The following is a 27,816-nucleotide window of genomic DNA, read 5'->3' on the forward strand; positions in this document are numbered from 1 at the left end:
TTCTAGTGGGTCTGCAGGGTCAAAAGTATTTTCATAATAACACTAAGACATTACTTGCCTTTCTTATTCTCCTTCTTTCATGAGTATACAGTAGAATTTTCCAGACTATGGATTTCCCTGGTGGCACAGTCCCTAATGAAGGGGACACGGGTTCAATCCCTGGTCCGGGAAGATCCCACATGCCACAGAGCAACTAAGCCCATGCGCCACAACTACTGAGGCTGCATTCTAGAGCCCTTGAGCCACAACTACTGAGCCCACACACCACAACTACTGAAGCCGGTGCGCCTAGAGCCCGTGCTCCGCAACAAGAGAAGCCACCGCAACAAGAAGCCCGCGCACCGCAACCAGAGAAAGCCTGCATGCAGCAACAAAGACCCAATGCTGCCAAAAATAAATAAATAAATAAAAGAATTTTCCAGAGGGTATGTGACATGTGATATTGCAGCAGATTGAATGCAGAAGTAGATGTGTAAATGCAACCTTTTTTTTTTTAAGTCAGACATTAAAGAGATTGGCAAAATAGTGAAGCAATGCCACTATTCTCTCTAAATTTTGTGAGGACATATGTCTACTTAGAAAAATATATTATTTATATTAACATGATATGGACTTATTTTTTAATGGGTAAATAAATATTTTAAATTGTTTCAGCTCAGATTTCTAATACCAATGATAAGTATTAATATAACTCACATAAACAAAGGTCTTGGGAGTCCACAATACTAGTTTCCAAGAGTGTGAAGGGACCCTGAGACCAAAAAGGTTGAGGACTGCTGAACTAGAATAATAGAAATGGAGGTAGTACAAAGTGGTTTGAGGGTAGACTCCATTGCTGGGGGTTTAGATGTTAGTAGTAAGAGGAAGAAAAGAGTCAAGAATGGCTTCTAGTTTGGGGCCTAAGCAAATGTGGATGGTGATGCCATGAGCTGAAATGGGGAGAACTGTGCGAGGAGGAGGTTTGGTAGAGAAAATCAAGTTCTATGTCAGAAATTTAGACGTTTGGACATTGAAAGATGATCTCATTTAATACTCCCTCCAATCCAATGAGTTAGATATTACAGTCTCCATTTTACAGGTGAAGACATTATAATTCAGAGTTTGCCTAGAACGCAGGAGATAGATCTTGATCTGAACCAGGTCTGACTCTGAAATCCTGGCTTATCTCAGTCGCCCTAAACTAAATTCACCTGGACTCCCAAACAGGAGGAAATAATAAAGGGGTTTAGGTAAAAAATGACATTTAAAATACGAAACAACCAGCGTGGTACCCTGTGGAGGCTGCAGTTCCCAGGAGTAGCAACGGCAGGTTTTCTGTGGGGTTGCACAGGGTGATGGGGACCAGGTGGGCATCAAGCAAGTCCACTAGGGTGCGGGCAAGATCCCACGTGCTGCAGAGCGGCTGGGCCCGTGAGCCATGGCCGCTGAGCCTGCGCATCCGGAGCCTGTGCTCCTCAACGGGAGAGGCCACAGCAGTGAGAGGCCCGCGTACCGCAAAAAAAAAAAAAAGAAAAAAAGAGCAGAGACGTTGGGTTTCAGTTTTGCTCTGTTTCTTGTCCTGTAAATAATCAACTTGCTCCATTTCTAGTCCTCAGATAAAATCAACCACCCACCCAACCAACCTATCAAATATGGGAATGTGACTTATAAGAGATATTCATTTTAACATAATTTCAACACAATAAAACAATACACGGAAATACTTAAACTCAAATTTCAAATTCCTGCAACTTCAATCTGAAAAAAATTTTTGTATTACTACTATTATCTAAACTAGGTGACTATCAGTAAGACTTTTAATATTACTTACTGTATATTATTTGGTATTAAGGTGTTCATTTTTTTATGTTTGAAAATGGCATTATGATTGTGCTTTTAAAAAAAGAGTCAATCTCTTAGCTATACATACTACAGTATTTTCTGGTGAGATGATATTATATCTGACAGTTGATTTCCAATAATCTAGTGCAGTGGGGGTGAGGAGACAGTGGGGTTATAAATGAAACAAGATAGACCACATATCGATAAATGTTGAATCCAGGTAATCAATACATGGGGACTCATTATTCCATTCTTTCTTTCTACTTTGTGTATGTTTGGAAATTTCCAGAACAAAAGTTTAAGAAAAGAGTTCAATATTTATCCAATGTTTAGAGAGTGTTGCTGTTCAAAAAAAAGACACAGGATATAAGACTGTAAATTGTTTTCTATATTTCACTTGCTTTAGGGTCTTTTTTCTTGAAAGGATTCTGTAAAATTGTACATTTCAAGACAAATATAAAAAGTAGTGTGTATTTATCCATAACCTCCTTTATCGCAGCTTCTGGGTGCCTCCTGTAACTTCCAATTATAGCAATGAGAGTAAATAATTCCCCCTAATTTGGTCTTAATGTTCAACTGTTGTCACATTAATTGCTACCTTTGTGTAGCTACTGCCTAGTAATACATCACTAGACAAGACGCACATTTTAGTGTCTAAATTCAGATGTTAACCTAGCAAGTTTTTCATTTTTCAGTAATTTACTTTTTTTAGGTGAAAATTTTAAAATTCTGTTTTAACTTAGTTCTTAATTGTAATCTGGGCGTATTTTGCCTTAGAGGCATCTCCAGAACTCACTTTTTACCCAACGATGTTGAAAAGGTGGTTCCACAATATTTTAACATTTCTAGCTATAAATTATTTTTACACCCTAAATAAGATACTCCTGCCACCACCACCCCCTTGCCACATGTGAAGACACAACTTGAAGATGGCCATCTGCAAACCAGGAAGAGGGCTCTCCCCAGACACCCAATCTGCTGGCACTTTGATCTTGGATTTCTCAGCCTTCAGACTGTGAAAAATAAATTTTTATTATTTAAACCTCTCAGTCTATGATAATTGCAGCCTGGACTAAGGCAAGGAGTTTGGTGTTTTATAAGACTAGATAGCAATTTTGTAAAGTGATAAAAAGTTAAGCAAACTTAACTTTTAACTAAATTTAAGGACAGGACAGCTAAATACAGAAAGTTGAAGTTATGTTATCCATCTCAAACCTTGAAGAAATGGGAGTATAAATTTAAAATGGTTCTTTCATGCTCTTGGTTCTTCACTACTAGATAATGCTCTTTCCCACTCTTAGTTAATAACATGCATATCTAAAATTAAGCCTCTTGTGTTGCCTTGGATTCTGTTACTTTAAATAGGCACCCACCAGATTATAATTTTTGCTTGTTTGAAGGTTGTTGGAGTCTGATATTAATTTCTTTCCTGCCAAAAAAATCACAATGGGCAAGCTGGAAGTCAGAAACAATTATTCGGGATAGCACAATTAAATTGGCTTTTCTCCCAGCATCTTTCTTTTTACCTTTACTTATCATTGGAGTCTGAAGTTCAAGGAAATAGTCATAGGAGAAGAATTCTTTTAAAAAGAGAGAGAGAGAGAGAGAGAGAGAGAGAGAGAGAGAGAGAGTCTATAGTTTTCCTAAAACAGAATAGGTACTTTCCAGAATGTATTCCAAAAACTATTACGTAATCTAAAATTGCTCCCTAGAAATCATGGAGGGGGTTCTAAGCTTGGAGGATAACAGTTGCTTAGAAGCAACTAAGATGAATAAACATGCTGCAATTTCCTTCTAAGATTTCAAGCCTAACTCAGTGATGGGATTATGTCTAAATTGCTAAGCTTAAAATAATTGCCTCACGAATAGTCATATTGATTATGACTGAAAAACACAGAGGACCTGTGTTCTATTTTTAGTTTAAATGTACACTCTTTGTTGAGGAAGCTGAGGGATGCATTTACACAGTTTTCTGAAAGAATAAACTGTGATGTGTAGATGTGAGGAAAGAGAAAACAGTTCTTGACCTCCATAAGCTCTCAGCTGCACAAGTTGGAAAGAAAAGATTTATATATCTGAATTAATTAATATTGCAAGACTAAATTGTGTGGGACTACTTCTGTGTTTTTGTTTTTTGTTTTTCCCTCTCTTGTCATCTTCTGATATGAATTCAACCAATGAGAGAACCTCTTTTGCCCAGAAGAATTCAATGGATGACTCACGAATACAGAATACCTCAAAAGGTACATTAACCACCTAAAGGGGAAATGTAGGCTTTTGATTTAGTTATCATCTCCAAAACCATAGTTTCTTGGGTTTTTTGGAACCTAATCTGCCACCCTCATTTGCACCTGTGCTTCTAGCCTTGGGCCTTGACATCAAGCAATATCTTACCAGAAGACACGATTGTCTTTTCAGTTCAGTTATCACTAGTTAAGTTCCACTTTTGTGATAATGAGTTCAACACAGTGCTTATATCTGTGGGGAAGAGAGATTGTTGGCAATGGAAGAAAATAAATCTAAGATATGATCACTGCTTCTCTCCCCCATCAGAAACCAGCATTTACTGAGTTAGAAACTGATTTGTACCTGGGTGTTAATTTACAAAGGTGACTGAGCGACTACACAGGTCAATGCCATTGAAAGAAAACTTTGTTACTCTCAGTTCTAGAAACGGGAGGCACAGCTCACCACGCAGGACCCTGGGAGGGAGCTCCAGTGTTGGTTAGGGGGCAGAAGTTGCTACTGAAAGCTCGGCCTCTCTGGACACTGGTGCCAAATCCAATGCCGGGGACAGAGTTTTGGGGGAAGTAGGAAAGGATAGCTTTATTGCTTTGCCAGGCAAAGTGGGACACACTGGGCTTGTGCCTCATAAAAGCTATGTGTCCCCTGTGTGGGACTACTTACAAGTGCCTCTGAATTCAGAGTGGGAGAGAATTGATGAGTGAGATTTCTGTGATTTAAAGGAAGTATTAGAAATTGTATACGAAGTCTGGAACTGAGAACTCAGGTTTAAGTTCTGGCATGTGGTAAGGGTCTAAAGATGTTGGATCCAAAACACACCCAAATCAAGATCGGTAGTTTTATTTAGCTGGCTCTTCAATTCAGTGCTTTCAACTATGAGGTTTATAGTTGAAACTAAAGAAGATTACACATTTATAACACAAAATCGAGTTCATCACTGAATAGCCAAATTAAATGGTTTTGATGATTGAAAATTATACATACATAAACATTATACTTTGCTACATTTCGACATTTATAGTTACTTTTATTCTTGAGACTATTTTGGATCTCATTATGTGCAACACTATAAATCTATAGGACTCATTGACATATCACTAGAACACTGCCTGGTGTACAGTAGGCACTCAATAAGAATTGTTGAATAATGAATGAATTGTCAACATTCATACTCCTTTATGCATACATGTGTATATATGCATATATGAATATATCTATAGTCATTCAAATTAATCTTAAGAATAAGTCAATAAAATAGTTACAAGTTTGAGTTATTTATGAAAATAATCATGATTCACAATGTTGACAATCTTTTCTTACAGAAAAATACACATACACACTTAAAAAGGAAAGGTTTGGAATTACAAAAATGCAACAGACGCCTGTTGTAAAATTTTTTAACAATTTATAAATTTCATATTTGAGATATGAAAAATAAAAAGTGGAAGCTTTTCATATTTCCTAAGCACAAACATATGTATAGAGTTTATTTTAGTTTATCATACTATATATTTTTCTTTCTTGATTTGATATATTTTATATATTCAACCATATAGTAGATAATTATTTTTCCATCCGTGCAACTTCTTTCTTAGCATTACACCACATAGATATACCATAATTTATATAACCATTTCCTCTTGGTAGAAATAAGATTGTCTCCGTTGTTTTTAATACCATGAACAATGTTTCAGGTCATATCACTGCACACATATCCTTTGCTTGTGTATTTTTGTAGGAGAGATTCTGAGAAGCAGAATTGATGAAACAAAAGTTAAGAGTGTTCTAAATTTTGATGGAAAATCTGTATTTTAATCGCTACTCTTATATTCTCAATCTTGGTTTAGAGAAGGAACACATCCAACCAAGGAAACTATCCTCTACAGAAGACTCTTAAGAATTCTTCCTCATCCTATGGTCCCTGATTCTCAGGGGGAGCCTGCCCTAGCTGCCTGAGATTCTAGTGGCATATTGTTGTTACCTCCTTGAGAAGAGATAGCACTGGGGCTTTTTCCAGAATATGGAATTATATATTCTTTCCTTTTAGATTTAGAATATGTATAATTTTATTTTTAACTGGGAGGGAACTTACAGATCAATCCCCTTATTTGGGGGGCATACTTTTAGTTGCTAGTAAAAGAAAATAACTCAAACCGGCTGAAACAATTAAAGGAATATATTGGCTCACATTAACTGACAAATTCCAGATATTGACCTGGCTTCTTGGGCGATTTGATCCGGAGTTCATGGTATAATCTGCTTTTCAGAGTTCCTCTAGTCTCTGCCCTGTTCTGTATGTTGGCTTCATCCTTGGCCTGGCTTTCCTTGTAGGGCTACCAGCAATTCTCTATACTTCCTCATTTACATCCAAGACGAGAAGAGGGTGTTCCTTCCTCCAGTTATCAAATGAAAGTTCTGAACCTCACACTAAGTAGACCAGCTTAGGACAATTGTCTATCTCCAAATCATTAACCCTTAAAGGGATATAGGTTCACAAAGCCTCACCCTAGAGCTAGCAGTAAGGCCAATCCCACCCAAACAGCATCAAGGCTAAACAATGAAGGGAGGGGAATGGATTCTGATTAAACAAACACTCCTTAGGGAGGAATTTCCTTTCCTCTTGCCTCTTTTCCATAAGGAGGGACTTCTACTACTGTAACACTCATGGCCCCTCCTTTGCGCCTTGCTTACTATTCTCTTGAATGATGGATAGCAAAGTCTGACATTCATGGTCCTCATTTCTCTGCTGGATGGAGCTAATCTAATTAAAGGTTGTAAGCATTGAAGATTCAGCTATTTTCTTTCCACCTGGAGCTTATGTGGGGCAGCAATACTAGGGTAAATGTAGATGTTCTGCAGTCTCAAATGTTCCCTTCTGTGTGCTGTGCCAGGGTCTGGCCTGGGGGAAGATTTCTGAACACAAAATGCAATCTATCAACAATTGAAAAAATAAGTTTATGATATTTTAAATATAGTCTGCTATTGTTTCAAGAAGTAAATAAGGTACAATTAGTTTTTATAGGTTTATGTATTTATAATTATATAGAGATATTGAAAACATATACAGAGTTACAGCTTCTCTTCACGTCTTTTGAATTGGGGTTGGGTGGATGTGTAGAGAGGTTTTTATACCTTTTAGCCTGGTGTAGCCTGAAGGTTTTTCCTAATTCTTCCTATCAATATTCTCCAGGCCAAATCACACTTACATATATGCTCTTTTGGCTGCAAGGGGCAGAATCCCAATTTAAATTACCTTAGGCAAAAAAAAGTCAAATTCATGATAACATTAGAGGATGCTTGTTCCATTTGTCTCCTCTGTCCTGAGTGTCAGCCTCATTCTTCTCTCTAGCTGCAGGTTATATTTCTTCACATAACAGAAACATGACCACTGGTATCTCCTGAGTTTTTCAGCTTACAACGCTGGCCACTTGCAGAGAGACCACCTCAACTCTCTGGGTCCCAAGTCCAAGACCAATGAGAAATTGCTTATTGGCCCAGCTTGGGCCACAAGCCTTCTTCTGGACCAATCAATTGTTTTGAGAGGAGGGAGAGATGTGTGTGTGTGTGTGTGTGTGTGTGTGTGTGTGTCTGTGAGATGTTGTATCATATCATTGTATCAATAGCTCCTCAGAGAGCAATTTGGTTGGAATGAAAGGAACAGGGTTCTCAGAAGAAGGAGGCGGTCTTGAGAAAATAATTACACATAAATCTACTATAGTATTATTGGAAAAAAGAGAAAGAATAGGACTAGATGATGAATAGGAACTAATGTTTGGTATTTTAAGTGAGGTAAAGGGAGAAAAGAAGGTCTAGAGATTTTATTGAGAAAGTAAGGAAACATTCATGTGAAACTATTTTTTTTAACATCTTTATTGGAGTATAATTTCTTTTTTTTTTTTTTCTTTTTTTTTTTTTTTTGCGGTACGCGGGCCTCTCACTGTTGTGGCCTCTCCCGCTGTGGAGCACAGGCTCCAGACACACAGGCCCAGCGGCCATGGCTCACCGGCCCAGCCGCTCTGCGGTATGTGGGATCTTCCCGGACCGGGGCACGAACCCGTGTCCCCTGCCTCGGCAGGCGGACTCTCAACCACTGCGCCACCAGGGAAGCCCTGGAGTATAATTTCTTTACAATGGTGTGTTAGTTTGTGCTTTATAACAAAGTGAATCAGCTATACATATACATATATCCCCATATCTCCTCCCTCTTGCGTCTCCCTATTTTTTTTTAATTAGGATTTTTAAAAAAAAATTTTATTTTTGGCTGCGTTGGTCTTCATTGCTGTGCGTGGGCTTTCTCTAGTTGTAGCGAGCGGGGTCTACTCTTTGTTGTGGTGCATGGGCTTCTCATTGTGGTGGCTTCTTTTGTTGCGGATCACGGGCTCTAGACGTGTGATCTTCAGTAGTTGTGGCTCGCGGGCTCTAGAGTGCAGGCTCAGTAGTTGTGGTGCTCCGGTTTAATTGCTCCGCGGCATGTGGGATCTTCCCGGACCAGGGATCGAACCCATGTCCCCTGCATTCGCAGGCGGATTCTTAAGCACTGTGCCACCAGGGAAGTCCCCACGTGAAACTTTAGATAGTACAGACATACTCAAAATGTTGACAAATGTTATGCCTTATTACTTTCAAATACTTCAGTAAAAAACAGATGAAACAAAATGGCAAAATGTTAATATTAAAACTAGGTGACGGGTATATATTTGCTCATTATCCCAGTCTTTCTGTATGTTTGAAAAATGTTCATTTCAAAAGAAAAAAATAATCAAATTCCAAAGTGGATCTCTGAAAAGAAGTCATAAGCAGCATAGAGGGGAAAGATTAGTCAACTCAAGTAAAGAGATTTCATAGACTTATAAACATCAGAGCTGAAAGGGCCTTAAGATATCCTACAATCCAGTCTTTTAGGCTTTGTTCCTGTCCTCCACTAACAATGTGTATTTGGGTAAGTCACGAAAATTCTGTGGAACTTAGACATTTTTATTTGTAAAGTGAGGGGGCTGGCTTAGCTGATTTCAAATATTCTGTGTTAAACTCACTCAAAACTAGCTAAGACTAGGGACTTCCCTGGTGGCACAGTGGTTAAAAATCCACCTGCCAATGCAGGGGACATGGCTTCGAGCCCTGGTCCGGGAAGATCCCACATGTGGCAGAGCAACTAAGCCCGAGAGCCACAACTACTGAAGCCCCTAGATCCTGAGTTCCGCAACAAGAGAAGCCTGCGCACCGCAATGAAGAGTAGGCCCTGTTTACTGCAACTAGAGAGAAAGCCCACGCACAGCAATGAAGACCTAACACAGCCAAAAATAAATAAATAAATAAATTTATTAAAAGAAACAATTAGCTAAGACTAGCTCTCAGGTATCAGCAAGACTTTAAGAAAGTGAGTCACCTCCACTTGCCTGGCATTGAAGGCTCTTCATGCTCTGGCTCCAACTGTACTATTGTCCTCTATGCATCTTTATACCCCAGTCATTTCTTCTGTGCCTGGAACGTCTTCCTTCCCATCTCTACCTGATGAACTCCTATTCCTCTTATAAGGCCATCTCAAATATTACCACTTTCTTGATGTCCTAGTGGATTCCTTAATAAGATTTGACCTCTGCTCACTAAATCCTACATCACTTTTTGAACTTGTCCTGTGGAATATACGACATTTTACTTTTTATTATCTCTTTTTGTTATTTTAATTATTATTATTATTATTTTTTTGCGGTACGTGGGCCTCTGACTGTTGCGGCCTCTCCCGTTGCGGAGCATAGGCTCTGGACGCGCAGGCTCAGCGGCCATGGCTCACGGGCCTAGCCGCTCCGCGGCATGTGGGATCTTTTCGGACCAGGGCACGAACCCGTGTCCCCTGCATTGGCAGGTGGACTCTCAACCATTGCGCCACCAGGGAAGCCCAGTATTTTAATTATTTTTGAAAAATATTTTCCTTCCTGCTAGACTCTAGACTCCTGAAGAGGGATTGTGTCTTATTTAGTTTCATATTCTCAAAGCATTAGCATAATGACTTACATAAAAGAGATTTTTTTATAAACTTGGACCCATTGTATACGGTAGAAACAGATTTATACAAAATCGTGAGTTGGCTGTTTTGCTACCAAACTCTTATTGGCATAAACTAACACTTTTTCTGAAACTAATGATGAGGGAATATGGTTATTGATTTTCCAAATAACTTTTCATTGTGATAAGATTTTCCCAGAAAGCTAAAACCCTGGCAGAAGACAATGTCACTCAAGAAAACATCACTCACAAAAGAAAATCTTTTGTTGGAATTGTGATTATTTGGCATGTTTTGTGCTATGTAGATGTTAAAGTTGGGATTGTTTTCTCCATTGCAGGTTCCCAGTCAGGCAGCATATGTACAAGGCAGAATGGAAGGCCATGCTCTAAGTATTTGATCAATGATCTGCTGTCTCTGAAGGACTCTCTGGTAAAAACTCCAATGGAGGGCATCACTTATGCTTGGAGAGGCTCAGCCATGCCAGGGTCTGCTGCCTGCAGGAAGCACAGGAATGAGGAATTGACTGAGCACGGCTAACCTGGTGGCATATCATGTGGTGACTCTGACTACTAGTAAAATGTGGTCCAATGAACACCTGGGACTCTGAATAGTTACTTTAGCAATCCCATCTCTCTTGGTTGTGAGTATGTGTGGATGACGTGGTGGAAATGAAGGATGGTACCGACAGAGGTTGTCTTAGCATGGGAATAGGGATATGATCTCTCCTCTCCCCAACACAACTTAAATATTTTGTAAGATTTAAGTCATTTTTGTTCACTTAGCTAATTTATTTCTATGTCATTATTTTGGAGGAAAACATGCATGCAATGATATATAGTTAATTATTGGTTATCCTTTCAGCTTTGTTTTATTGCAGCTTAATGCAGAATATACCTACACATTGTCATTCTGAAGTGATAATTAGAACATACCCAGGTATCTTCAAATTAGAGTTTAATCTTGTAATGTGTGACAATTCTCTTGAAAGCCTTAGGGGCGATTTTAGAGATTTTGTCTATTTTGATGAAATTTATATATCATAATTGAATGCATTCTGTTTGGGCTTCTTTCTATTTTTTCATCTTGAAAACATTAATGCAGGGCTTACAAACTCATAAGTCAGTTACTTTTCAAATGAACAAAAAGTGACATATCCCTTGGCTAGTGCAAACAGTAAATTAGTTTTCTACTGTGCTTTGTTTTATTAGTCTAGAATCTAACAAACAATCTGTAAGGATCTACCAGCAAAGATAGGAGAATCACATACACAAACTGTCATTCCCTCCCCTCACCATTAGTGAAATTGTTTTACATATTTCAGTACTCTGTATATGAGAAACAGCAATCATTGTATAATAGCAAATTAGCACATGTTCATAAATATGTCACAGATCTTACAGTTTCTGTATTTTCCTAGTAGCATCAACAACTTGTTACTACCTAGATAACCACCCTTCTCTCATTCATTCAATAAACATAAATTGAAGGATTAGGTGGACCAGGGTTCTGCTAGATACTAGAAATAGGAATAGCAGGATGGTGACTCCTGCTCTGTGGAGCTTACAATCCAGCTGAGCAGACAGACACAGACAAAGTCATTATAAGCGTTTTGAAGGAAAAGTGCAGGGTGCAACAGGAGCTAATGGTGCGTTTCCCAGGCTGTGGCTCATTCTGATTTTTTGATTCTTCTTACCCTTCAAACTTGGAGAGAAAGTGAGGGTACAAGCTACCGTAATTGAGGGTGTGCATGCGTACATATCTTCCAGGATGAACATTATTCAGTCAAATAATTGAGGTTCGTTCTCTCAGTCCACCTCCCTGGAATGTTTGCTTGTGTGTCTAGCAGCGGTGTTCACGATGCACACCCACACGCCCCGCCCCGCCCCACCCCCTTATACCCAAATCCCGAAGGAAGAGAGTACGGAGTGGTGTGGAAGGGATGACAATGTGGAGTGGGATGGATTCAGTTTTTCACCTTTCAAGAGAGTAAGAACTGATTGGTGAGCTCGTTCTGAATAATGTGAAGTCAGAGGAAAGGGCAGGGTAAGAGAGCCATAGTCTTGCGAAGAGCAGAGTTCAGGGTCTAATTCCTGTTGCTTTATCAGCCGCCGATTGTACCTGCTGGGAGAGCTGATAATATCAAATGAGTACAGAGCTGGGGAACTGGAGCGCCTTGGCTACTTTACACTGACCTGGAAAATGTCAGGATAAATTACGGAATGGGTCGAGGAGGGGAAGTTGGTAATTGAAGTCCTTTTAGAAGTCTCAAAGCTTTGTGGATATTGAGTATTGTTCCCCCCCGCCCCCTTCACCATTGAGCTGGCACCAATTCAGTGAGGAAGGATGGCTTGTGAATGGGGCTTAGGGCTGGGAGAAGGATTCAAAGACTAGGACCTTAAAATGAGATTGGCATCTGCACTTGTCACAGTTTAAAACATGTTGATGGTCCAGATCGTTGTGGGAAATGATTTCAGAGCGCCGTTAACCTTTCCCAAAGCTGCATTTCTTTTTTAAAAAAATCTGGATAGGTAGCATCCCGTTTAGAAGGCATAATCCTGCTCTGCGGCTTTGCCTCTTGCGGGCAGGAGGAGGCCAGGAGCCGCGTGTGTGGGGTCGCCCCCGCGCCGCAGCCCCGGTTGGCGGGCGGGCACGAATCCCGCCAGCCCTGGGCTCTCCCTCCGAGCCCGCTGGACGCGCGCGCACACACACGGCCGAAACGCGCGCTCCCGCCCCTCGCGAGCGCGCCCTCCTCTCCGCGCCCCCGCCCCACGCGCCGGTCCTCCGCGCCCCCGCGCTCCCACAGCCCGAGCGCCGGCTCAGCTGACCCGCGGGCGCCAGACGCCGTGGCTCCCAGCTCGCGAGTGCAGCTGCGGCGGCGCGGGCCTCTCACGGCGACACTCCCCCCGCCGCGCGCCCCTCCCCCACCCCGCACAGGGATCCGGACCGACTGCGCGCGAGCTCGCGGCCCCTTCCCCGGAGCTGAGCGAGGAGCGAAGCTGCGGTGACGAGCGGCGGCTGCGCGGCCATGGGCGCGCCCGGGTCGCCCTAGGGCGGGCGCGCGGAGACCAAAGCCCGAGAGGCAGTCTCGGCAGCGAGCCCTCTCGGGCGGCGGCGGCGGCGGCGGCGGCAGCGGCAGGAGCAGCGCAGCCGGGATGAGCGGGAGCGGCGCGGCGCCCGGCCCGGGCTCGGGCTCCTCCCCGGCCGCCTGCCGTTTCGCGCACTACTTCGTGCTGTGCGGGATCGACGCGGACAGCGGCCTGGAGCCCGACGAGCTGGCGGGTAAGGCCGGGCTGCGGTGGCGCGGGGGTCCCCTCAGGGACGCGGGGGGTGCTGCGGGGACGCTCGGGAGGCGGCGTGCGGGCTCCAGACAAAGTCAGCTCCCGGCGGCGCCCGCTCTCTGGCCGGCCAGGCTCTCGGGCGGCGATTAATGACATTGTTATTTATTCCGCGTGCAGGGTGCGCTGCTGAGCCCGCGGGCGCCCGCCGGGGGCTTTTGCCTGGCGGGCGCGGGGTTAGGAATAACGGGTGCGGGGGCAGTGTAGGGGTCGGCCCCGAGGGCACGGCCCCAGCCCGGCGCGCCGGCCCCCTGGCGCGCAGCTGCCCGCGGAGGCAGCCGGTGAGTCACCGGGCGCATTAACTCCAGGCCTCGCTGAGCTCCTGCGGCTCCCGCCCCCTACCCTCCACCCTCGGCCCCGGCTGCGAAGTTTCAGCCTCGGCACGTGACGCGGCGCCCCGGCCCCCTCCGGGAGGGGAGTTGGAGGCCGCAGGGTTCGCGCCCACCCAGGCGGCGGTGGCCCGTGGGGCGAGCACCGGGCGGGAGGCTGGTTGTACTTCATCCCTGACTGTTCCCGGTCTGCGCCGCCTCACGCCTCGGGTTCTGCGATGACCGTCGAGTCACCTTTTGGAATCCTGTCGGTTTGGCAGTGTCACCGGAGCTGACGACAATCTTTGAACGCTCGGGTCCCGGCACGACGCTTTGTTGACACCACTTATACTGTTCCGAGTTTAAGTAGTTGGATATTTCCCCTCAGTTGGGTGCACCGAGTGTTGCCGCCTGGGTTTTTCCTGGAGGGGCATTGGCCCGTCCTCTTGACTCATTTGGTGGCGCAGTGCAGGGCTGAGCTGGGGAACCGACGCTGGGAAGGGGAGCTGTTAAAGGATGGTGGTGGAGGGGCCGGGGGTGAGTGCACAGTGTCGGGAGGAGGCCGGGGAGAAAAGGCTGATTTCATTTTTCATGCCTGTTTCTTTCTGCTTGCCTTCTTGGGATCTGAATCTGGATTTTTTTTTTTTTTAATGGGTGAGATAAGTGACATCTACCGCTTGAACTTTATCTGTGTCAGTGTTAAACACTTAGGTCATAGCCTTTCAGAACAGCTTCTTTTGGACATAGCATTCTTGATTGCACCAGTGTGTATTTTTCTTTTCTTTTCCTTTTTGGAGGGGCGGACTGGGAAGAATGTATTAAATAATAAACAATAGTAAACAAAACTGTTTAGCCTTAAGATACAATACCCAAGTGACCTCTTACCTAAGTGAATATCTTAAGTCAGTTTCACAGCAAAACATTTTCAACAAAAACTATGTCTAGTTTTACTTAATTTTATTTTTTGAAAAGAGAGGAGTACCAGGTTTTCTCTATGTGTAATTATATATTCATGTTGTTTCTTCAATTAAGATTTCATGTACATATTAAGAATGGCTTTGTTAAGGGTTATGGAGTTAGAAAAAAATGTTTGCAGAGGGATTTGGAGAGATTCCTCTTTTGGGATTGGTGAGGGAATATTTTATGTTTCTAGAATCCCTTTTCCCCTAAACATCTCCCTAAGCATTTGTGGCACTGAGGCACTTGGAGACCTTCTGTCAGTGGCAACTGATGACTGGGAAAAGCCTGTATTATTTTCTTCATCAAGTCTGTATGCCTAGTAAAGCTAAAACAACACCTGTAAGTGTGGCCTGGGACTCTTTAGGCATAAGTGCAAATGGCTTTAACAAAATTAAACAGTAAAAAAACTTTTAATGCTTTTTTTTAAGGCACAAACTGGCTTCTCCTTTTGCAATACTATGGGTGAGTGTGGGTGTTGTTTGGAATTTCTGCCCCTCATAATACTTGGTGTTTTGAGGTTACAATTTTGTCTGATAATATTTTCATTTGTTCATTCAGCAAATAGTTTTGAAAGCCTTTAGGTGTAGATTGTGTTCTAGGCCCTGGACTCAGCTGTAATCAAAGCAGTCAAAAAATTCCTGCCATGATAGAACTGACATTCTAGCATGACGAAATAATAAAAATATATAGTTTGTCAGAGGTTAATAAGTGCTATGAGGGAAAATAAAGCAGGGAAATGATGGTAGGGCAGTGCCAGCAGAATGGTGAGACTTGTGGGGTCGTAATGATTTTAAATAAGATGGTTAGGGAAGGCCTCACTGATAAGGTGATATTTGAACAGAACCCTAAAGGAGGTGAGGAAGCAAGCCATGTGGATTGTCTCAGGGAACAGCATTGTAGGCAGAGGAAACAGCATGTGCAAAGACCTGAGGTGGAAGAGTGCCTAGTTTTGTAGGTAACAGCAAGGAGGCCAATGTGGTTGATACTGAGTGAGAGGGAGAATAGTAGATACGGTCATTGAGAAGGGGTAGGGGAGATTCTGTAGGGCCTCATAGACAGGACTTCTACTCTGAGATGGAAAACCATCTCACTAGGTTTTGAGCAGTGTAATGAGATCTGATGTACCTTCTGAAAAGATGGCTGTGGCTGCCATGTTGACTAGAGTATATCAGAGATGGACCAGTTAGGAGGCTCTTTTTCACTGTTTGAGGTGAGAGTTGTTGGTGGCTTGGACCAGGGCAGTAGCCATGAAGTGGTTAGAAGCTGGATTTTTTTTTTTTTTTTGCGGTATGTGGGCCTCTCACTGTTGTGGCCTCTCCCGTTGCAGAGCACAGGCTCCGGACACACAGGCCCAGCGGCCATGGCTCACGGGCCCAGCCGCTCCGCGGCATGTGGGATCTTCCCAGACCGGGGCACGAACCCATTTCCCCTGCATCGGCAGGCGGACTCTCAACCACTGCGCCACCAGGGAAGCCCGAAGCTGGATATATTTTGAAGGGAGAGTCAGCAGGACTTGCTGATGAATTGAGTATGGTATTCATATTCAAAGAAAGTGATCAGAGATGACTCCAGGATTTTCTGCCTAAACAATTATAAGCACCTTTACTTACTAAAATTGGAAGACTGATGGAGAAGCTGGCTGGAGAAGATTAGTTTAGCTTTGGACATGTTAAGTTTGAGGTGCCCGTTAGACATTCAAATGGAGATACCAAGTAGGCAAGACATCTTTCAGGGGTCTGAATTTATTTTTAGATACGAATCGAAAGCCATGAAATTGGGTGACATCACCCAGGGAGGGGGTGTAGATAGAAAAGAGGATTGAGTCCTGGAGACATTCCAACATTCAGAGGTGAGAAGGATGAGGGGAAAACAACCAAGGAGCTTAAGAAATGTGACCAGTGAGGGGCTTCCCTGGTGGCGCAGTGGTTGAGAGTCCGCCTGTCGATGCAGGGGACACAAGTTCATGCCCCGGTCCCGGAAGAAAAAAAAAAAAGAAAAAAGAAATGTGACCAGTGAGACGAGAGGAAACAAGAGAATGTAGTATCATGTTCCAGCTAACAGTCTTCTTAACTGTTTCCACAGAGTTACATTTAAGGATCAGGAAACAAGGCCAGTGAGTTAGGCAAATTAGTCAGAAGGTTGTTTCTGTTTTGCTGCATTAATTTCAAAGTTAATGATAGTTAAGTTTCTATTTTACTTTTCTGGAACTGATCCATTTTTATCACACTGTTTCTCAGCAAGTTGTCACCCTGCCTGTAGAAGATCTTAATTGACTTGTGTTAAACGTAAATTCTACCAATTGCTTTATAGACTTTTTCTTAACATATGCATATTTCTAGAACTCACACTGTGCAGGTGGTGGGACATTGTTATCAAATGAAGGACACAAACCATATGATGAAGTAACAATTAAATAGACTGAGACTTTATGAGAAATGAGACCTAGACACTCCTCCAGTTAGGCGCTGCTTTACCAACAATGGAAAAGACTTCTTTCATCTCAAATAGGTCTTTTAATAGCAGAAGATAATTTAAATATATATAAATTTAAAATATTTTAAAATGGAAGACCTAGAAATTTTACAGAGATGTCTTTCTCTCTATGTATACTGATACAGCAGTATTGCCTATTGTCCTTTCTCTACCACGTCTTAGCTGTTGTGCTTCTCCTACTCACTGTATGTTTTCAAGATGTACTTTATCCGTAAACAAAATTGTCCCTTAAATGTTAAAGCAGAAATGTTTAAATTTCCCTTAATGTTAAAGAAAAGAAAAAGTTTCACACCGATTCTTTATTGCATAAAGAATAAAGGGGCTGTAAATAGAAGACACTGGAATTAGTTGATGTGAAGGGGAGCAGGTGTCGTTTTGGAATTTTCTCTTATGTGTCTCATTTCCTCTAAGACCTAGCTGTAGGAGTTTATGTGGCTTGATTTACAGCACAGATCTTTCAGGCAATGGAAAAATGAAGGAGGTGGGGCTTCCCTGGTGGTGCAGTGGTTAAGAATCCGCGTGCCAGTGCAGGGGACACGGGTTTGAGCCCTGGTCCGGGAAGATCCCACATGCTGCGGAGCAACTAAGCCCGTGCGCCACAACTACTGAGCCTGTGCTCTAGAGCCCACGAGCCACAACTACTGAAGCCTGTGTGCCTAGAGCCCTGCTCGGCAAAAAGAGAAGCCACCGTAATGAGAAGCCTGCGCGCTGCAACGAGGAGTAGCCCCTGCTCGCCACAGCTAGAGAAAGCCCGTGCGCAGCAACAAAGACCCAACGCAGCCAAAAATAAACAAATAAATAAATAAATTTAAAAACAAGAAACAAACAAAAAAAAGAAAAATGAAGGATGTAATTAGACCTTTATTTAAGTAACATAAATATGCGAACCCCCAAGAAGGAAAGGCCTTTGCCTCTCTCTTTCATAGTACCTTATACATAGTACATAGTGTTTAATAAGACTTACACATGAGTCTACAAATTGTGTGGTGACCAGAATATTCTTAAAGCTTTCCCATGGTAGTTTGGATTCAGTACTGCTGATAGATATGGAAGTCTGATGGGTAAGCACTGCCACAGACCTTTGTTTAGAGATCTTCCTTGGTGCCTCCAGCTGTTTATTTTTAGCCTTGGTGTCTTGGCTCTGGTTTCCAGAAGAGCTTAGAGGCAGTGGAGACCATGGTCTAAATTCAAATACAAAACTTAGTTGAGACTGACAGTATCATGGCACAGTAGTGCTGGAAAGGACCTTAAACATCATTTAGAGTGAAGAAACAAAGGCTGAGAGTTTAAGGTATTAGAGATCACATTTGACCAGCGCAGGCACCAGACTAAAGCCTGGTTTTTTGGGGTTTTTTTTGCCTTGTCTCACGGCTTGTGGGATCTTAATTCCCTGACCAGGGATGCAATCTGGGGTCTCGGCAGTGAGAGCACTGAGTGAGTCCTAACCACTGGACTGCCACGGAATTCCCAAGCCTGTTTGTTCTAATACTCAAAGCTCCATAGTTATTTAAGCTCAGAAAAAAGATGAGGTTGACTCAAGTTCAGCAAGCATTTCAGGATTGCTCTTAATCCAGACTAAATGTCAATAGTCAAGACTGTGCTAAAGTCTTTTAAAAACTGCCGCTGGGTGGACGGGCGTGGGTGGGGTAGGAGCTTCCTTCATCTGACTACATTGGTGGTGCCTCAATTGTTAGCCTTGTTGACATCCCTGGCCCGCAATAGATTATGTTTGGGAGTTTGGAAGGTCTGACCTGGTAACTGGGAGGCTGGGGAAGGAATAATACAAGGATCAAGTTCCATTCTAATGGGGCCAAAGAAGATTCAAGATCTGGTTGCTGTGGCATAGTGATAACTTGATTTTAAAAATCCACTGGGAAGGGGCTTCCCTGGTGGCGCAGTGGTTGGGAGTCCGCCTGCCGATGCAGGGGACACGGGTTCGTGCCCCGGTCCAGGAAGATCCCACATGCCGCGGAGCGGCTGGGCCCGTGGGCCGTGGCCGCTGGGCCTGCGCCTCCGGAGCCTGTGCTCCGCAACAGGAGAGGCCACAACAGTGAGAGGCCCGCGTACCGAAAAAAAAAAAAAAAATCCACTGGGAGGGACTTCCCTCGTGGTCCAGTGGTTAAGACTATGCACTCCCAATGCAGGGGGCCCGGGTTCTATCCCTGGTCAGGGAACCAGATCCCACGTGCCACAACTAAGAGCCCACATGCTGCAACTAAAAGGTCCTGCGTGCTGCAACTAAGACCCGGCGCAGCCAAATAAATAAATATTAAAAAAAAAAAAGTTAAAAAAATCCACTGGAAATAAAACTCTTCATGGTGAAATTGGCCCTGAGAGCAGCTAAGTCCGGTAACCCTAGGGCTCAGGCACCTGCTGCGTTGGCGTTGGTTAATGCAGGACCTTCCAGCATAGGGAGCTCGGAAGACCAGAGAAGACGAGATGGATAGGGAGAGGGGAGGAGGGAGGGGCATAAGTGTCTTTGGAGGAGGAGAAAATAGTAAGAGAAAGGGAAGGAAAGGGGACGGGAAGAGAAAAAGAAGGCTGGCGGAGGGCAAGTACGTAATATCCACTGCTAAGGAGTTGAGACAGACTGTTCTGAAATTCCTGAGCATATCCTTTTTGCATTTCCACGTCTGGTCACAGACACTCTTGGAGTAATAGAAGTTAGTCATAATTTCCATGGAACTCCATCTGGAAGGAAACATTTTCTTCTTCTATAATTTGTTAGAGGGTAGAGGTAGTTCCTACATAAGGTACTTTAGTCAACTATACTTCAATTTAAAAAAATAGTACTTTTAGGAAACAAATACTATATGTCCAGATCCTTAACAGTTTTGATTAAGAATGACCTAAATTTTGTTTTTGGTAAAGCCATAACTACTATTATGCTTTGGATTAATTATTCAATTTTTTAAAATAAATTTATTTTATTTATTTTCGGCTGCATTGGGCCTTCGTTCCTGCGCGTGGGCTTTCTCTAGTTGTGGTGAGCGGGGGCTACTCTTCGTTGTGGTGCACGGGCTTCTCATTGCGGTGGCTTCTCTCTTTGTGGAGCACGGACTCTAGGTGTGTGGGCTTCAGTAGTTGCGGCACACAGGCTCAGTAGTTGTGGCTCACGGGCCCTAGAGCACAGGCTCAGTAGTTGTGGCGCACGGGCTTAGTTGCTCCATGGCATGTGGGATCTTCCCGGACCAGGGATTGAACCTGTGTCCTCTGCATTGGCAGGCAGGTTCTCAACCACTGTGCCACCTGGGAAGCCCCTAATTATTTCAGTGTTAAATGCTTACAGTGTGCCAGGTTGAGGAGTATATAGGTGACAGTCACTGTTCTGAAAGAATCTACAATGAAATAGCAATAATAAAATAACTAATATTTATTTAGTACTTTCCACATGCCAAGCACTGGCATAATACTTCATGATTATTACCTCATTTAATCCTGACAACAACCTTAGGAAGTGGCACTGTTTTCTCTATTTTCCAGATGAGGAAACTGAGGCTAGAGAATTTAAGTACTTTACCTAACTTCATATAAGAAGTGAGAAACCTGGATTAAAATCTGACATGATCCATCCATGCTCATAACCACTACATTTGCTGCCTCCTTAGTAACATATACTGTATCACACAGATTATAAAATCTACCAGTACTCTTCATGGATAACCTTATAATCAAAGGAGATTATCTTTTAACTCCTCTGTAGAGGAAAGATATTAAGAGGGAGAAGACTGGTCTTTATGACCTTTAAGACCTGACTTGGCTTGTCTCTTCTTAAAGGTGGCACTGCATGCATTCTATCATTCATTTATTTAAAAAAAAAAAAGAAAAGAATATATATTTGATTTACTTTTGTTCTTTTTTGGTGGTATTAAATTTTTAAAATATCGTTATTGGAGTATAATTGCTTTACAATGTTATGTTAGTTTCTGCTGTACAAAAATATGGAACGCTTCACGACTTTGTGTGTCCTCCTTGCTCAGGGGCCATGCTAACCTTCTCTGTATTGTTCCAAGTTTAGTATATGTGCTGCCTAAGTGAGCACTACTTTTGTTTTTATTAATGAATATTTATATAGATAAGATATTATATAAGTATAAGGCATTTACTGCATAAATAAAAATACCACTTTCAAAAAAATTTTAAACCTTTTCATTCTTCTTACTGGGTTTTTTACCTATCTTTTCTTAGCATAACTTACTTGTCCTTAGGTAAGTTTATAGTTTTTAAGAAGAATGTTGGTTGCTTGTGAAACCATGGCTTGCATGGCTTGTTAAAGCTGGATGCACAGTCAGAAGCTGAGAGTCCCATCGTGGGCCTGTTACATAGGACAGCTGTGGGCCTCAAGTGTTTTTTTGTTTTTTTTTAATTTAATTTAATTTATTTTTTTATACAGCAGGTTCTTATTAGTCATCCATTCTATACACATCAGTGTATACATGTCAATCCCAGTCTTTAATTTTTGCCAATTTGATTACTATGTGTCTCGGCGTGTTTCTCCTTGGGTTTATCCTGTATGGGACTTGCTGTGATTCCTGGACTTGGGTGGCTCTTTCCTTTCCCATGTTAGGGACGTTTTCAACTATAATCTCTTTAAATATTTTCTTGGGTCCTTTCTCTCTCTCTTCTCCTTCTGGGACCCCTATAATGCGAATGTTGTTGCGTTTAATGTTGTCCCAGAGGTCTCTTAGGCTGTCTTCATTTGTTTTCATTCTTTTTTCTTTATTCTGTTCCGCAGCAGTGAATTCCACCATTCTGTCTTCTAGGTCACTTATCCGTTCTTCTGCCTCAGTTATTCTGCTATTGATTCCTTCTAGTGTAGTTTTCATTTCAGTTATTGTATTGTTCATCTCTGTTTGTTTGTTCTTTAATTCTTCTAGATCTTTGTTAAACATTTCTTGCATCTTCTCGATCTTTGCCTCCATTCTTTTGCAGAGGTCCTGGATCATCTTCACTATCATTATTCTGAATTCTTTTTCTGGAAGGTTGCCTATCTCCACTTCATTTAGTTGTTTTTCTGGGGTTTTATCTTGTTCCTTCATCTGGTTCATAGCCCTCTGCCTTTTCATCTTGTCTATCTTTCTGTGAATGTGGTTTTTGTTCCACAGGCTGAAGGATTGTAGATCTTCTTGCTTCTGCTGTCTGCCCTCTGGTGGATGAGGCTATCTAAGAGGCTTGTGCAAGTTTCCTGATGGGTGGGACTGGTCTCAAGTGTTTTTATCTGTCTCGAAGGGGTTAAGTGAGATGATTGATTTCTGAACTTACCACTCCTGTCTTCTATGGGCCTGAAATTATTTTTGAATGAAAAACTAAGTATATCGGTTTTTTAAAAGATTAATCCTAAATGACATAGAACATGAAGACTGAATATACCCCATATTTCACATGAGGACTGATGGAGTAATTATAATTTTATCCACAAGGAATGGAAAAAAATAAGTTAGTCTATGTAGTGCCCTTTACAGGAAAGGTGCAATTTTTAATAAGCTTTTTGAAATATTAGTATCAGTTCATGGGCTCTCAGTTGTTATCTGCATGGACTCTTAGAAACCCAGAGACCCCTGTTTTAAATGACCGTATTATATAATCTCTAGAAGTCTGTATTTTAGCATTATGGATGATACTGCCAGTTCTCCACAAAATAGCCAGTGGGATCTTAGAATAAGTTTTTCCACTTAAAATTCTTCAATAGATTCCTTTGTATTCAAATTCTTTAATGGTATCTTAGTTTGTTTAAGCTGCTATAACAGAATACCATATACTGGGTGGCTTATAAACAACAGGAATTTATTTCTCACAGTTCTGGAGGTTGGGAAGTCTGAGATGAAGGTGCCGGCAGATCGGGTGTCTAGTGAGAGCCCACTTCCTGGTTCATAGATGGCTGTCTCATATGAAAGGGGTGAGGTTGCTGTCTGATATATCACTTACAAGCATATGTATGAATCCCATTCATGAAGGTTCTACCCTTATGACCTAAGCACATCCCAAAGGCCCTACCTCCAATGGTATTCATCACATTGGGGGTTAAATTTCAACACAGGAATTGTGGGGGGGGACACAAGTATTCAGTCTGTTCACCCTGGTTGGCAAAGCTGTTCATGATCTGCTTTCTGCCTGCCTTTCCAGCCTTCTCAGCTTGGATTGCTCTTTCCTGCTACATTGGTTTTCTTGCAGGTTCTTAAACACAGCAAGCTTCTTCTTTTTTTTTAATTTTAATTTATGTATTTTATTTATTTATTTTTGTCTGTGTTGGGTCTTCATTGCTGCATGTAGGCTTTCTCTAGTTGAGGCAAGCAGGAGCTACTTTTGGTTGTGGTGCGTGGGCTTCTCACTGTGTTGGCTTCTCTTGTTGCGGAGCACGGGCTCTAGAGTACAGGCTCAGTAGTTGTGCCTCGTGGGCTCTAGAGCGCAGGCTCAGTAGTTGTGACGCACGGGCTTAGTTGCTCCGCGGCATGTGGGATCTTCCCGGACCAGGGCTTGAACCCATGTCGCCTGCATTGACAGGCAGATTCTTAACCACTGCACCACCAGGGAAGTCCCAGCAAGCTTCTTATCTCATGGCCTGTTCATATTCTGTTCTTTCACTAGATCCTCTTCCCCTAGACCAGCATCGTCCATTGTAAATATAATGTGAGACACGTTTGAGGTTTTAAATTTTCTAGTAGCCACATTTAGAAAGGTAAAAAGAGACAGGTGATATTAATTTTATTTATATGTCTAGGAGATTATTTCAACATATAATCAATATGAAAATTATTCATGAGATATTTTACATTCTTTTTTCTTACTAAATCTTCAAAATGCAGTGTGTATTTTATGCTTTCAGCACATCTCAATTTGGACTAGCCACATTTCAAGTGTTTAGTAGCCACATGTGGGCGGTGGCCAGCCTTTGGGCAGTACAGCCCTACATCTTTGCAAGAGTGGCTTCTTCTCCTCGTTCAGGTCTTTGCACACGTGTTACCTCCTCAGAGCGGCCTTCCAAGACCATCCTGTATAAAATAGTATCCTTCCTCTCCCTGCCTGCCCCACCCTGCAGTCGCTCTGCTGTATTTCCCTCACACTTACTACCACAGCACTTATTAGTACCGGAAAATACATTGTGAATGCATTTGCTTGCTTTTACTTTTACTTTTTATTTATTTATTTGTTTGTTTGTTTGTTTGTTTTTGGCTGCATTGGGTCTTTGTTGCTGCATGTGGGCTTTCTCTAGTTGTGGCGAGCGGGGGCTACTCTTCATTGCAGTGCATGGGCTTCGCATTGCAGTGGCGTCTCTTGTTGTTGTGGAGCATGGGCTCTAGGCGCATGGGCTTCAGTAGTTGTGGCGCATGGGCTTAGTTGCTCCTCGGCATGTGGGATCTTCCCAGACCAGGGCTCGAACCCATGTCCCCTGCATTGGCAGGTGGATTCTCAACCACTGCGCCACCAGGGAAGCCCTGCTTTTACTTTTTTTTTTTTTTTTTTTTTTTTTTGCTGTACGCGGGCCTCTCACTGTTGTGGCCTCTCCCGTTGCGGACCACAGGCTCTGGATGCGCAGGCTCAGAGGCCATGGCTCACGGGCCTAGCCACTCCGTGGCATGTGGGATCTTCCTGGACCGGGGCACGAACCTGTGCCCCCTGCATCGGCAGGCGGACTCTCAACCACTGTGCCACCAGGGAAGCCCTGCTTTTACTTTTTAATGTCAATCTTGCCCATTAGATTGTCGGCTCCTAGAGGACAGGACCTTGTCCCTCTTGTTTAGTATTGTATACCCTTTGACTAAAATAGTGCCTGGCCCATTATAAGGACTCAGATTGTTTGAATAAATGAATGAGATAACTTGAGATGGACAAATATAGAACTTTTCCTTTTGTTTCCAACAATAAATGTTAGTATATTTGGTTTATTTGTGGGTTTTTTAACCTCTAAAATGGACTAGAGTTTTTTTTTTTAAATGGGAAGCTTGAAATTGATTTAAAAAAACAAGAGAGTGGATGAATGATTAATTTTTTAAAAGCTGTATGTCAGCTTTGTGGAAAGCTACTAAAATTTCTTATGTCTATAATATTTAGCCTAATCCTTCCCTATTGAAATAAGCTATGATAAATAGATAAATAAAAGTAATAAACTTTTTTTTTAAACACTAGTTTTATGCAAGCAAGCATGCAGATACCAGCAATGCTTTGATTTTTTTTTTAAGCAAACAACATGTCTTACTTATTTATGAACTAGTGCCAAGTGATGAGCACATAAATGGTGGGTAGTGTTTATGAAATTTCAGAAAGTGTCTGTACAAACGAGCACTGGTAGCTTCAGTTGTGTCTTTAGAGGAATACCTTAGGAAATTGCATTCAGTTTCCTTCTTCGTAGGCATCCACATCAGTTTTGGGCCTGGTCAGCCAGGACAGTTCTCTTCTATAAAGTTTAATCCTTTGTATTTTTTTTCCATTTATACTCTGTCTTTATCGTACCTTGTATAATGTTCTGTTCTGCCTAAGGCTTGACTTTTTAAGATGGCACCATTTAACAACCTCTTAGCTAGAGATTCCAAAAATTTTCAGTATGAGGCTGTCTTCTACATTACTTTTCAAACAGAATGCAAGGATATCTGTCTTAGTGTGAGGAGGGTAAGAACTGAGAATTCTGGGAATAAAAATGGAATTATTTTATGCACTGCTGAGACAGCACTTCATGAGCCTAGAAGAGCATGAAACAGTTGCTTTCCCCTTCATTCCTGCACCTTTCCCAAGAATCCATGATTTTTACTAACTTTATTCTAAATTAAATATTGTGACTATTTTAATTAATGGATTTCTTAAGTTAATGCCTTTTAACTTGTATAAAATGTATACAAGTTATACATATATAATGTATATAAATAAAATATATATTTCATATATATAAAATGTATAAAACTTGTATACATCACTGGTACAGAAAGTTAATTTTGAAATAACGCTTTCTTTAAATGACTTTCAAAGATACGTGCTAGCACTATTAAGTCAGAAGTAGTCCCAGGAAATCACCTTTATATGATGAAGCTGTGAAAATAGTTAACATTTGTTGGGCCATGAACTGTGGTTGGTTTATAAACATTGTCTTTAATCCTCACAGTAACTCGAAGGTATTACTATCATCACTTTACAGGTGAGGAGGCTGAGGTTTGGTGAGTTGTTGCCCAAAGTCACAGAGACAATAAAGGCCAAAGCTGGAATTGCATCCCGGTGACCCTCTTCCACTGTGCCCTGCTGCCCCTCCAAGTCCTCCAGACCAGCTGTCCTCAGCTGCTGGGTGGTGACATAGTACCGTGCCTGGCAGTAGTGAGTTGGGTCACAAGTAATTATTAATAATAGTTGAAACACTGAGGTTGTAAATGGTATGTATTTTTAAATAAGTGGGATGAATTCAAGGTCTTCCCTCTAAGGATGTCACTCTCACTTACATTCCTATGTGCTTTTATTGAGTGGACGAGAAAGAGGTGGCATTACGTGCACCATACCGGCAATTGTGAATAGCCCCATACATGATGGGAGATCTATCTTGTTAATGCTACTGCCAAGCTAGTTATTGATGAGCTGTGAATAGTTTTCATATATTTATGTTCTCTTAGGAATACCACTGCAAAAGTAGTCTATTTGCTTCTCTTCCCTGTATATTTTTTAAAAAATTTGTTCATCGTCCAAGGACACACATGGGAGTATGTTTTTCAACCCTTAACACTGATCTAGATTGTTTCTAGATACTTTTCTCAATTATAAAATATGACGGTGATTTGCAAAGAGCTTTTAAACTATAGAATACAATAAAAATATGAGGTAGAATTATAATTTTAGAGTTGTAGAATTTTTAAAGTTCAACCCTGCTGTGGACTAGTAGTCTGAATCCTTAGATACAGCTTGTAGACCTCTAGGTTTTAAACTGTGAAACCACGTTTAAAGATATTTCAAATAGTTTGTTTTCTATATCCCAGAGGCCTTGTGATGTAAATCCACCTGTTTTGCATAATTGTCTCCTGCCCTCGCCTAGAGAATCCAGGTTTCTGCTTTGAAGATCGTGTTTTCTTGCCTTCCATCTCCCTCTTTTCTAGTACAACACACTCCCACTGTTATTTAACACAGAAAATTATTCTATAGTTTGAGGAAACATTCATGTAGAAGTGATATCTAAATTAAGTTTCCAGTAGTCAGCATGGCACAAGTTTGCTCATAGACCAGGCTTTTGTACTTTTTTTTTTCCCCCTAATCCCTTCTTCAAAGATCACCCTTATTTTCATCTTAGTCCTCTTAAAACCACAACCTGCTCTTTTGGTTCTTTTTTCTATAACATCGTGGAGAAGGGAAAATAATTTTTTGGCAGAAATTTTCACTGTCATTAACATCTCATAGTGAAGAAATTGAGGTCTCATGAATCCTCCAGTTACCTTCATCCCCAGCACAAACAGGGAGGAGGTTTGTTTGTTTTTTGGGCCACGCTGTGGCTCGTGGGGTCTTTGTTCCCTGACCAGAGATTGAACCTGGGCCCCAGCAGTGAAAGCCCCAGGTCCTAACCACTGGATCACCAGGGATTTCCCAGGGAGGAGTTTCTAATTTAATTTTTTTTAATGAATACATGAATGAATGAATGCATGCATGAATGAATGAATTTATGGCTATGTTGGGTCCTCGTTGCTGCACG

General features: G+C 42.0%; 1 protein-coding gene across 2 annotated transcripts in view; it reads left to right on the forward strand.

Annotated features, from left to right (window-relative positions):
• Nucleotides 1-13,221: 13,221 nt before the first annotated feature.
• Nucleotides 13,222-27,816, forward strand: part of DENND5B (DENN domain containing 5B) — a gene marked incomplete at both ends in the record, with an annotated part of 215,274 nt that continues 200,679 nt past the window's right edge. For both annotated transcript variants that reach the window (XM_079716014.1, XM_079716015.1), the window contains one exon: nucleotides 13,222-13,348. In XM_079716014.1, the coding sequence (XP_079572140.1) occupies nucleotides 13,222-13,348 (127 nt within the window). The remainder of the gene's footprint in view (nucleotides 13,349-27,816) is intronic.

The sequence above is a fragment of the Hyperoodon ampullatus genome (genome assembly GCF_949752795.1).
Source record: "Hyperoodon ampullatus genome assembly, chromosome: 11".
In the NCBI taxonomy this organism is placed as follows: Eukaryota; Metazoa; Chordata; class Mammalia; order Artiodactyla; family Ziphiidae; genus Hyperoodon; species Hyperoodon ampullatus.